Source organism: Nematostella vectensis, chromosome 12 (genome assembly GCF_932526225.1).
Source record: "Nematostella vectensis chromosome 12, jaNemVect1.1, whole genome shotgun sequence".
NCBI lineage: Eukaryota > Metazoa > Cnidaria > Anthozoa > Actiniaria > Edwardsiidae > Nematostella > Nematostella vectensis.
Window position 1 is genome coordinate 1,671,369 of NC_064045.1, and position 12,685 is coordinate 1,684,053.

At 40.5% G+C, this 12,685-nt stretch overlaps 1 protein-coding gene across 1 annotated transcript in view; it reads right to left on the bottom strand.

The window, feature by feature from the left end:
* The window catches only part of LOC5502884 (centrosomal protein of 112 kDa), a 42,081-nt gene that overhangs the window by 11,908 nt on the left and 17,488 nt on the right, over positions 1 to 12,685 (bottom strand). The window contains exons 13-21 of the mRNA XM_032371183.2: positions 12,487 to 12,630; positions 11,365 to 11,460; positions 8,367 to 8,425; positions 8,166 to 8,295; positions 7,119 to 7,211; positions 5,401 to 5,460; positions 3,482 to 3,561; positions 1,415 to 1,550; positions 742 to 849 (exon numbers count right to left, since the gene is read on the bottom strand). Coding sequence (XP_032227074.1) covers positions 742 to 849; positions 1,415 to 1,550; positions 3,482 to 3,561; positions 5,401 to 5,460; positions 7,119 to 7,211; positions 8,166 to 8,295; positions 8,367 to 8,425; positions 11,365 to 11,460; positions 12,487 to 12,630 — 906 coding nt within the window. The remainder of the gene's footprint in view (positions 1 to 741; positions 850 to 1,414; positions 1,551 to 3,481; positions 3,562 to 5,400; positions 5,461 to 7,118; positions 7,212 to 8,165; positions 8,296 to 8,366; positions 8,426 to 11,364; positions 11,461 to 12,486; positions 12,631 to 12,685) is intronic.

Below are 12,685 nucleotides of genomic sequence, written 5' to 3' on the forward strand. Positions count from 1 at the left end.
AACCTGTACGCAACAACATGCGAAATGCCCCCTGCAACAAGAGTGCCTTATGTGAAACAACTACAAATGTACACCCATCTGAAATGTAAAAAATACAGCACAGCTAAAGCAATCTCACCACCAACAAACGCAATATCAGATAAACAAGTTGAAACCCCTGCTTCCAATTAGGATAACGATGACAACAATTACAGCAGATACAGCAAACTACAACTTCACGATTAAAATAAGCAAATCAAGAATATCAAACCTGTACGTGTCTGGATGTCTCACCTGTTTGTCGTACTTGTACATGTCTGGATGTCTCACCTGTTTGTCGTACTTGTACATGTCTGGATGTCTCACCTGTATATCATACTTGCACATGTCTGGATGTCTCACCTGTTTGTCGTACTTGTACATGTCTGGATGTCTCACCTGTATATCATACTTGCACATGTCTGGATGTCTCACCTGTTTGTCGTACTTGTACATGTCTGGATGTCTCACCTGTTTGTCGTACTTGCACAAGTCTGGATGTCTCGCCTGTTTGTCGTACTTGTACAAGTCTGGATGTCGCACCTGTTTATCATACTTGCACATGTCTGGATGTCGCACCTGTTTATCATACTTGCACATGTCTGGATGTCTCACCTGTTTGTCGTACTTGCACAAGTCTGGATGTCTCACCTGTTTGTCGTACTTGTACAAGTCTGGATGTCTCACCTGTTTATCATACTTGCACAAGTCTGGATGTCTCACCTGTTTATCATACTTGAGCTTCATGTCATCCATCTGGCGGCTGAACTCTTTCGCTTGTTTCTCGCGCAGATTTTTTGATCTGGCAAGATCTTCCTCGACCTTCTCCATCTAAGAATTACAAAACCCGAGACAATACTTATTCTATACATTCTTTGCGATGTTCCCCATCACCTTATCCAATGGCAAAGTGTGGGGATCAGGGAAAAGGTCGGATAGATCGGCTTGCTGGATTCCCCCCCTCAATAAGTATTTTACACATATTTGTTTCAGCTTATGAGGCACTGGAACACAACAACAACAACAAAATGCACGAACTTAACAAAACACAGGAAACTGTTAGGTGCGTGCCATGGCCATGTGCAGTGTGGTTTCGTTGTGTGGGTAACCTGTGTGGTTTCGTTGTGTGGGTTACCTGTGTGGTTTCTTGTGTGGGTTACCTGCTTGGATTCGTTGTGTGGGTTACCTGTGTGGTTTCTCTGTGTGGATTACCTGTGTGGTTTCGTTGTGTGGGTTACCTGTGTGGCTTCGTTGTGTGGGTTACCTGTGTGGTTTCATTATGTAGGTTACCTGTGTGTTTTCATTGTGTGGCGGATCACATGTGTAGTTTCGTTGTTTGGGTTACCTGTGTGGTTACGTTTGTGGGTTACCTGTGTGGTTTCGTTGTGTGGGTTACCTGTGTCTTCATCTCGTCAAACATGCGCCCGGAGTTGCGCTCCACTTGGTTCTTGAAGTCTTCAAGTGCATGCTCAGCTTGTGCCGCCTGCTGCTTTTGAGCCTCTGTCAGACGCTGAATCTGCTCGTCACGCTCCCTGGTTACCATGACAACACCAAACAAACCATCAAATAAACATGTCTATGCAAAGTATGTGTTACTGAAAACAATTAAGTATGAACACCAGGCGCGCACACAGAGGGGTGCGCCCTCCTTGGCGGCCAAAAAGTTGGAAATTTCCTATTAAGGAATCTTCAGATACTATGCTTTTTTCATATGATACCTATGACTACTTGTCTATACTAAAAGTTTCTAATAGAAAGTGAATGCTCGGAGGACGGGACGAACATGTTTCAGTACAGGAGTTCTCGAAAAAGACTGCTGATCAGCATGAAATCAAAATACAAATCAGCCGACTGAGAAGCCTGTGGTGTGGACACAAAAATTGCATCCACTATATGAAACTCGCGCATGCGCTGAAACACTGCTGATCGATATGAAATCAATAAACAAATCAGCTGACTGGGAAGCCTATGGTGTGGGCACGAAAAATGGACTATATGAAACTCGCGCATGCGCTAAAAAACACAGTTCAGCATAAAATCAAAACACAAATCAGCCGACTGGGGAACCTGTGATGTGGACACGAAAAATCGCATCCATTATATGAAACACGCGCATGTGCTAAAAAGACCGCTGATCAGCATGAAATCAAAATACAAATCAGCCGACTGGGAAACCTGTGATGTGACACGAAATATCGCATCCACTATCTGAAACTCGCGCATGCGCTTAAAAGACCACTGATCTGCATGAAATAAAAATACGAATCAACCGACTGGAAAGCCTGTGGTGTGGACACGAAAAATCATATGCGATACCAAGATTAAACTGCGCTCACTCCGAGCAATTATAGAATCTTACACTTCCCTGGTTTATGCCCAGTAAGATGGACTACATCTACAGATGTAGTGCAAGAAGAATACTCCGGTTGCTTCCCAATGGATTCAACTGTAGAAAGAAGAGTTCCCAATGGCTTCAAATGTAGTGAACAGAGATTCAATGGCTTTAAATGTAGAGAAAAGAGTTTCCAATGGATTCAAATGTAGAGAGAAAAGTTTCCAATGTAGTCAAATGTAGATAAGAGATTTCAATGTAGTCAAATGTCGAAAGAAGAGCTTCCAATGGATTCAAATGTAGAGAGAAGAGTTTTCAATGGATTCAAATGTAGATAAGAGATTTCAATGGATTCTAATGTAGAGAGAAGAGTTTCCAATGGATTCAAATGTAGATAAGAGATTTCAATGGATTCTAATGTAGAGAGAAGAGTTTCAAATGGATTCAAATGTAGAGAGAAGAGTTTCCAATGGATTTAAATGTATAGAGAAAAGTTGCAATGGCTTCAAATGTAGAGAGAAGAGTTTCAAATAGATTTAAATTTATAGAGAAAAGTTTCAATCGATTCAAACGTAGAGAAAAGTTTTCAATGTCCTCAAATCCAAAGAGAAGAGTTTCAGTGGATTCAAATGTAGAGAAAAGAGTTTTAATGGTTTCGAATGTAGAGAGAAAAGATTCAATAGATTCAAATGTAGAGAGAAGAGTTTCAAAGTTTCGATGGCTTCAAATGTAGAGAGGAGATTCAATGGTTTTAAATGTAGAGAGAAGAGTTCCCAGTGGATTCAAATGTAGAGAGAAAAGCTTCAATGGCTCCAAAAACAGATAGTCAGGGCACTGTCGGAAACGCCTCTACCCTCTAGCTTGATAAGTTAAACCCCGAATCACTTCCACAAGTCGCATCACTAATCACATGGCAATCGTGACTAATCACATGGCAATCGTGACTTATATAATCACATGGCAATCGTGACTAATATATTCAAATGGCAATCGTGACTAATCACAGGGCAATCGTGACTAATCACAGGGCAATCGTGACTAATATAATTCCACAGCAATCGTGACTAGTCACATTACAATCGTGACTGATCACATGGCAATGGTGACCAATAAGAGGTCAGTAATACATACTTTAGAGTTGCCTCAAGTTTCCGGATGCGCTTCTGGAACTCGAGCTCCTGTTGGTCTATCTCCGCTTGCATCCCCCGCACCTGAGAAATGACCTCGAGTTAAAGGGACAGTGTAACGAATAGACGGAGATTGTAATGGATTGTGATATGTTATATTGTGACTCTCTATAGACGGAGATTGTAATGGATTATGATATGTTATATTGGACCCTCTATAGACGGAGATTGTAATGGATTATGATATGTTATATTGGACCCTCCATAGACGAAGATTGTAATGGATTTTGATATGTTATATTGGACCCTCTATAGACGGAGATTGTAATGGATTGTGATATGTTATATTGTGACCCTCCATAGACGAAGATTGTAATGGATTTTGATATGTTATATTGTGACCCTCTATAGACGAAGATTGTAATGGATTTTGATATGTTATATTGTGACCCTCCATAGACGAAGATTGTAATGGATTGTGATATGTTATATTGTGACCCTCCATAGACGAAGATTGTAATGGATTGTGATATGTTATATTGTGACCCTCCATAGACGAAGATTGTAATGGATTGTGATATGTTATATTGTGACCCTCCATAGACGAAGATTGTAATGGATTTTGATATGTTATATTGTGACCCTCCATAGACGAAGATTGTAATGGATTGTGATATGTTATATTGTGACCCTCCATAGACGAAGATTGTAATGAATTGTGTATGTTATATTGTGACCCTCCATAGACGAAGATTGTAATGGATTGTGATATGTTATATTGTGACCCTCCATAGACGAAGATTGTAATGGATTGTGATATGTTATATTGTGACCCTCCATAGACGAAGATTGTAATGGATTGTGATATGTTATATTGTGACCCTCCATAGACGGAAATTGTAATGGATTTTGATATGTTATATTGTGACCCTCCATAGACGAAGATTGTAATGGATTGTGATATGTTATATTGTGACCCTCCAAAGACGAAGATTGTAATGGATTGTGATATGTTATATTGTGACCCTCCATAGACGAAGATTGTAATGGATTGTGATATGTTATATTGTGACCCTCCATAGACGAAGATTGTAATGGATTGTGATATGTTATATTGTGACCCTCCATAGACGAAGATTGTAATGGATTTTGATATGTTATATTGTGACCCTCCATAGACGAAGATTGTAATGGATTGTGATATGTTATATTGTGACTCTCCATAGACGAAGATTGTAATGGATTGTGATATGTTATATTGTGACCCTCCGTAGACGAAGATTGTAATGTATTTTGATGTTATATTGTGACCCTCTATAGACGGAGATTGTAATGGATTTTGATATGTTATATTGTGACCCTCCATAGACGAAGATTGTAATGGATTGTGATATGTTATATTGTGACCCTCCATAGACGAAGATTGTAATGGATTGTGATATGTTATATTGTGACCCTCCATAGACGAAGATTGTAATGGATTTTGATATGTTATATTGTGACCCTCCATAGACGAAGATTGTAATGGATTGTGATATGTTATATTGTGACCCTCCATAGACGAAGATTGTAATGGATTGTGATATGTTATATTGTGACCCTCCATAGACGAAGATTGTAATGGATTGTGATATGTTATATTGTGACCCTCCATAGACGAAGATTGTAATGGATTGTGATATGTTATATTGTGACCCTCCATAGACGAAGATTGTAATGGATTGTGATATGTTATATTGTGACCCTCTATAGACGAAGATTGTATTAAACTGTCGATCAGTCACTATTAGTTATATTTGAAAATACACCACTTTTTATCAAATTGCCATCCACGAATGAAGTCAAATACGTTATCATTATTCTATTGAAAGTGTCTCGGTAACTCGCTTGATCGCCATTGAAAAGGATTTTGACGATATGCACCTTTTTATCATAGAGGTGCTCGAGGCTCAGCTTCTCCTGCTGACCGCTTGATTCCATGTCCTGCAAATGAACCAAGATAACCTTCCTAAATGCACAATTTTATAAAAATTCTTGATTCTGCCCTGAAAGTCCCTCGAATTGATGGTAGAAGTGCAAAATAATAACAATAACAATAACAGTAACAGTAACAATAATAATAACAATAACAATAACAGTAACAGTATATAATAATAATAATAATAATAATAATAATAATAATAATAATAATAATAATAATAATAATAATAATTCCTGTTTACGCTACAATGCCTAAAATTTTATAGTTCATGGTGACAACAATCGAAACGAGACATCATGCCACCATCACACTAAGGCTTCAAGATAGACCTCCTCCCGTTACACCAAGATAGACCTCCTCCCGTTACACCAAGATAGACCCCCTCCCGTTACACCAAGATAGACCCCCTCCCGTTACACCAAGATAGACCCCCTCCCGTTACACCAAGATAGACCCCCTCCCGTTACACCAAGATAGACCCCCTCCCGTTACACCAAGATAGACCTCCTCCCGTTACACCAAGATAGACCCCCTCCCGTTACACCAAAATAGACCTCCTCCCGTTACACCAAGATAGACCCCCTCCCGTTACAACAAGATAGACCTCCTCCCGTTACACCAAAGATAGGTGACCAATCCAATTAGTACGTCCTCCCATTACACCAACCATGAGAACAAAATGGCTTATTACTTTGTACTCCCATTGCGCCAACCATGAGAACAAAATGGCTTATTACTTTGTACTCCCATTACACCAACAGTGTGTGGCCTAACCAATAAATACGTTCTCCCATTACACTGACAATGCGGAAATATCTAATTAGTTTTTCCTCTCGATAAACCAACAATGGGATCTAGTTAGTACCTGCTCCCGCTACACCAACAATGGGGAAAGATCTAGTTAGTAACTGTTCCCGTTACACCAACAATGGGGAAAGATCTAGTTAGTAACTGTTCCCGTAACACCAACAATGGGGAAAGATCTAGTTAGTACCTGCTCCCGCTACACCAACAATGGGGAAAGATCTAGTTAGTAACTGTTCCCGTTACACCAACAATGGGGAAAGATCTAGTTAGTAACTGTTCCCGTTACACCATTAATGGGAAAAGATCTAGTTAGTACCTGCTCCCGCTACACCAACAATGGGGAAAGATCTAGTTAGTAACTGTTCCCGTTACACCAACAATGGGGAAAGATCTAGTTAGTAACTGTTCCCGTAACACCAACAATGGGGAAAGATCTAGTTAGTACCTGCTCCCGCTACACCAACAATGGGGAAAGATCTAGTTAGTAACTGTTCCCGTTACACCAACAATGGGAAAAGATCTAGTTAGTACCTGCTCCCGCTACACCAACAATGGGGAAAGATCTAGTTAGTACCTGCTCCCGCTACACCAACAATGGGGAAAGATCTAGTTAGTACCTGCTCCCGCTACACCAACAATGGGGAAAGATCTAGTTAGTACCTGCTCCCATAAGGGCAAATCCATTACCCCCACCATAGGTGACATTAGCGTTACTCAAGGAGCTCAGGGACTTTATCCCTATTACACCAAGCATGGGTGCTCAACTACCCCTATACCCTAAGCGCCACCCAAGCTATACAGGGACTACTTGGCCAAAGCATGGCAAGCTAATCCCACCAGCACAGAGACATACCCGGGCCTGCTTCTGTCGCTGATATTCCGAGTCCTGCAGTGCCTGCTTCAGTTGACTCACTTGGGCCTCCAGCTCTGAGATAGTATCTGAAGACTGACAAGACCACAGCTTAACAATAGTAATCTCTACATTTGGTGAGGCAATATAAGCAGGCTTCTTTATCAGCATATAAAGCATCGTAATAATCTTTCTTAACAATGGCATCATCATCATTTACGTCATCACTATAATCATATTCATCATAATCACCATATTCATGAACAACATTATGACCCTCAACAGCATTCTACCTCTATCGTAATCATCATTACCACCTAGCTCATGCTCTTGTCTCATCATTATCATAATTCACAAAACAAATACCACCATAATACTTTTCATGCCATAACACTACCACTACATTATTTTGCAAGAGATGTCATTACAATCCTTACCATAACATTATCTTGCAAGAGATGTCATGACAACCCTTACCATTACATTATCTTGCAAGAAATGTCTTACAATCCTTACCATTACATTTTCTTGCAAGAGATGTCTTACAATCCCTACCATTACATTATCTTGCAAGAGATGTCATTACAATCCTTACCATTACATTATCTTGCAAGAGATGTCATTACAATCCTTACCATCACATTATCTTGCAAGAGATGTCATTACAATACTTACCTTTACATTATCTTGCAAGAGATGTCATTACAATCCTTACCATTACATTATCTTGCAAGAGATGTCATAACAATACTTACCTTTACATTATCTTGCAAGAGATGTCATTACAATCCTTACCATTACATTATCTTGGAAGAGATGTCTTTACATTACTTCCTTTAAATTATCTTGCAAGAGATGTCATTACAATCCTTACCATCACATTCTCTTGCAAGAGATGTCATTACAATCCTTACCATTACATTATCTTGAAAGAGATGTCTTTACATTACTTACCTTTAAATTATCTTGCAAGAGATGTCATTACAATCCTTACCATTACATTATCTTGCAAGAGATGTCATTACAATCCTTACCATTACATTATCTTACCCGAGATGCTGCGGCTGAGTGCTCCTGTTTCATAAGTTCAATGGTGGAGTCTGTTTTTTTCTGAAGCTGCTGTATTGATGACTGGTGATCGTTCATCAAGCGACCATGGTCACGTTCTAGCTTCGACAACCTGGGGTGAAACAGTGCATTAAACTACTAGAACCTAATTGCATCAAATCTTTTCAATGGAAAATAACTCACGTAGATCTTGCACTCTGTAACTCTTTGGTGTGATAGGCTAGCTTATCGGTAAGTTCTTCCTGAAAGAAGGGGAACAGAAACAGAGAAGACAATCGTCAGGAAATACTATCTTCAGGATATCACAGGTGTTAGCCTATCTGGGTATGAGGCCTCTCACCACAGGTGGCCCAGTGTGTTAGCCTATCCAGGTATGAAGCCTCTCACCACAGGTGGCCCAGTGTGTTAGCCTATCAGGGTATGAGGCCTCTCACCACAGGTGGCCCAGTGTGTTAGCCTATCAGGGTATGAAGCCTCTCAACACAGGTGGCCCAGTGTTTTAGCCTATCAGGGTATGAGGCCTCTCGCCACAGGTGGCCCAGTGTGTTAGACTATCCAGGTATGGGGCCTCTCACCACAGGTGGCCCAGTGTGTTAGCCTATCCAGGTATGAGGCCTCTCACCACAGGTGGCCTAGTGTGTTAGCCTATCAGGGTATGAGGCCTCTCACCACAGGTGGCCCAGTGTGTCAGCACATGAGGCCTCTCACCTCTGCTGGCATAGATTTTATTCTTGGTCGCAACACAGGGAGCAACTATCTGTTTCTCGGCCCAGAATTTGACTTGTTGTTCGTATGTGTGCTTACTAAAAGCTTGTCTTCCTCAGCCCAAGGATGGACAATTCATAATGACTATTCGGACTCAAAATGTGAAGCGCTTACAAAAGATTGATTCTGTAAAAGCGCTATATAAATAAACATAATATTGCTTTATACTAGTCTCAGAGAATTTATAGATTAGTGGCTACATGGTTTATACTTGTCTCAGAGGATTTATACACTAGTGGCTGCATGGTTTATACAAGTCTCAGAGGATTTATACACTAGTGGCTACGTGGTTAATACTTGTCTCAGAGGATTTATACACTAGTAGCTACATCGTTTATACTTGTCTCAGAGGATTTATACACTAGTGGCTATGCGGTATATACTAGTCTCAGAGGATTTATACACTAGTGGCTATGTGGTTTATACTAGTCTCAGAGGAGTTATACATAGTGGCTACATGGTTTATACTAATCTCAGAGGATTTATACACTAGTGGCTATGTGGTTTATACTAGTCTCAGAGGATTTATACACTAGTGGCTATGTGGTTTATACTAGTCTCAGAGGATTTATACACTAGTGGCTACGTGGTTTATACTAGTTTTAGAGGATTTATACACTAGTGGCTATGTGGTCTATACTTGTCTCAGAGGATTTATACACTAGTGGCTATGTGGTTTACACTAGTCTCAGAGGATTTATACACTAGTGGCTATGCGGTATATACTAGTCTCAGAGGATTTATACACTAGTGGCTATGCGGTATATACTAGTCTCAGAGGATTTATACACTAGTGGCTACGTGGTTTACACTAGTCTCAGAGGATTTATACACTAGTGGCTATGTGGTTTATACTAGTCTCAGAGGATTTATACACTAGTGGCTATGCGGTATATACTAGTCTCAGAGGAGTTATACACTAGAGGCTACATGGTTTATACTAGTCTCAGGATTTATACACTAGTGGCTATGTGGTTTACACTAGTCTCAGAGGATTTATACACTAGTGGCTATGCGGTTTATACTAGTCTCAGAGAATTTATAGATTAGTGGCTACATGGTTTATACTTGTCTCAGAGGATTTATACACTAGTGGCTGCATGGTTTATACAAGTCTCAGAGGATTTATACACTAGTGGCTATGCGGTATATACTGGTCTCAGAGGATTTATACACTAGTGGCTATGTGGTTTATACTAGTCTCAGAGGAGTTATACATAGTGGCTACATGGTTTATACTAGTCTCAGAGGATTTATACACTAGTGGCTACATGGTTTATACTAGTCTCAGAGGATTTATACACTAGTGCCTATGTGGTTATACAAGTCTCAGAGGATTTATACACTAGTGGCTACGTGGTTTATACTAGTCTCAGATGATTTATACACTAGTGGCTACGTGGTTTATACTAGTCTCAGAGGATTTATACACTAGTGGCTATGTGGTTTACACTAGTCTCAGAGGATTAATACACTAGTGGCTACGTGGTTTATACTAGTCTCAGAGGATTTATACACTAGTGGCTATGTGGTTTATACTAGTCTCAGAGGATTTATACACTAGTGGCTATGTGGTTTATACTTGTCTCAGAGGATTTATACACTAGTGGCTATGTGGTTTATACTAGTCTCAGAGGAGTTATACATAGTGGCTACATCGTTTATACTAGTCTCAGAGGATTTATACACTAGTAGCTACGTGGTTATACAAGTCTCAGAGGATTTATACACTAGTGGCTACGTGGTTTATACTAGTCTCAGATGATTTATACACTAGTGGCTACGTGGTTTATACTAGTCTCAGAGGATTTATACACTAGTGGCTATGTGGTTTACACTAGTCTCAGAGGATTAATACACTAGTGGCTACGTGGTTTATACTAGTCTCAGAGGATTTATACACTAGTGGCTATGTGGTTTATACTAGTCTCAGAGGATTTATACACTAGTGGCTATGTGGTTTATACTTGTCTCAGAGGATTTATACACTAGTGGCTATGTGGTTTATACTAGTCTCAGAGGATTTATACACTAGTGGCTACGTGGTTTATACTAGTCTCAGAGGATTTATACACTAGTGGCTACGTGGTTTATGCTAGTCTCCGAGGATTTATACACTAGTGGCTATGCGGTTTATACTAGTCTCAGAGGATTTATACACTAGTGGTTACGTGGTTTATTCTAGTCTCACAGGATTTATACACTAGTGGCTACTTGGTTTATACTAGTCTCACAGGATTTATACACTAGTGGCTACGTGGTTTATACTAGTCTCACAGGATTTATACACTAGTGGCTACTTGGTTTATACCAGTCTCACAGGATTTATACACTAGTGGCTACTTGGTTTATACTAGTCTCAGAGGATTTATACACTAGTGGCTACATGGTTTTCCCAAAAACGCACAAGGCTCACCTTCTCTTTGGCGAGTTTCGTCCTGGACTCTTGAAGAGCCTCAGATTCCTGAGTTAGCTGATGAACTCGTCCTTCAAGCTCACGAATAACAAGACCCTAGAAGACGCAAAGGCATAAGGTTGTCTTCTCTGATCAGGACAATAAGCCCCATCTTTTCAGGCTGCACTACCCTAAATTGATGCTACATAAAAGAGCCAGTGGGGATGGAATAAACCCTCTGGCAGTGACCACCCTCAATGACAAGGCTTACTAACAATAAACACACAGGGGCACTTAATTTGGAGTCTAGGTCTATCGTGCCTTCCGCACTTGAAAGGTAAAGGTTTGAAGTCTAGGTCTATTGTGCCTTCCACACTAGAAAGGTAAAGGTTTGGAGTCTAGGTCTATCGTGCCTTCCGCACTTGAAAGGTAAAGGTTTGAAGTCTAGGTCTATCGTGCCTTCCGCACTAGAAAGGTAAAGGTTTGGAGTCTAGATCTATTGTGCCTTCCGCACTAGAAAGGTGAAGGTTTGGAGTCTATGTCTATGGTGCCTTCCGCACTAGAAAGGTAAAGGTTTGGTGTCTAGGTCTATCGTGACTTCTCCACTAGAAAGGTAAACGTTTGGAGTCTAGGTCTATCGTGCCTTCCGCACTAGAAAGGTAAAGGTTTGTTTCGTTCGATGATTGGGCAAATGAACAATATCCGCACAAAGAACAAGAAGAATATAGACAAAAGAACTCCGTTGTAGAGCAAAGATAATAGGAGACAAAGCAGCTGCGTACTTACTCGGAGGGAGAACCAGAAGAGGCAGGGTAGAAAAAGGTATAGGATTAAGTTCATTTTTACTGAGGAACATGTCTGCTTATTGTACCGTTGCTTTGTCAGGAAGGCAGGGAGAAAGAGGAGGATGCAGAAGGGAAGGGGGTGCGGAAAAGGTCAAAGCTGAGTGTAGGAGAAGGAAAAATGGCCCATTTTACTGTAATGATGTCTGACAGATTGTGCTATGGGGCGTGGTAAAAAAATGCGGGGGAAAAAGGGAGGAGGAGAAGGGAGAGATGGGGCAAGTTGACCCAATTCTTTAGTGTAGCACATGTCTGTTTATTGTACCCAGTTGCTTTGTTAGAAAGGCAGGGAGATCCTTACTGTGGCAGTCGTCTGCTGGTTGTACTCTGTCTCCATTTTTTGTAATCTCTGGTTGGTTTCGTCCAGTAATTCCTGGATGTTGTTGGTATGCTGTTTCTGCATCTCAAATTTTTCCTGCTCGAATTCGGCGATCTTGTCATTCAGCTGTTGTTGCATGAAATGAAGCTTTTCTCATCACCACAGTAATGTAAAATCGCTT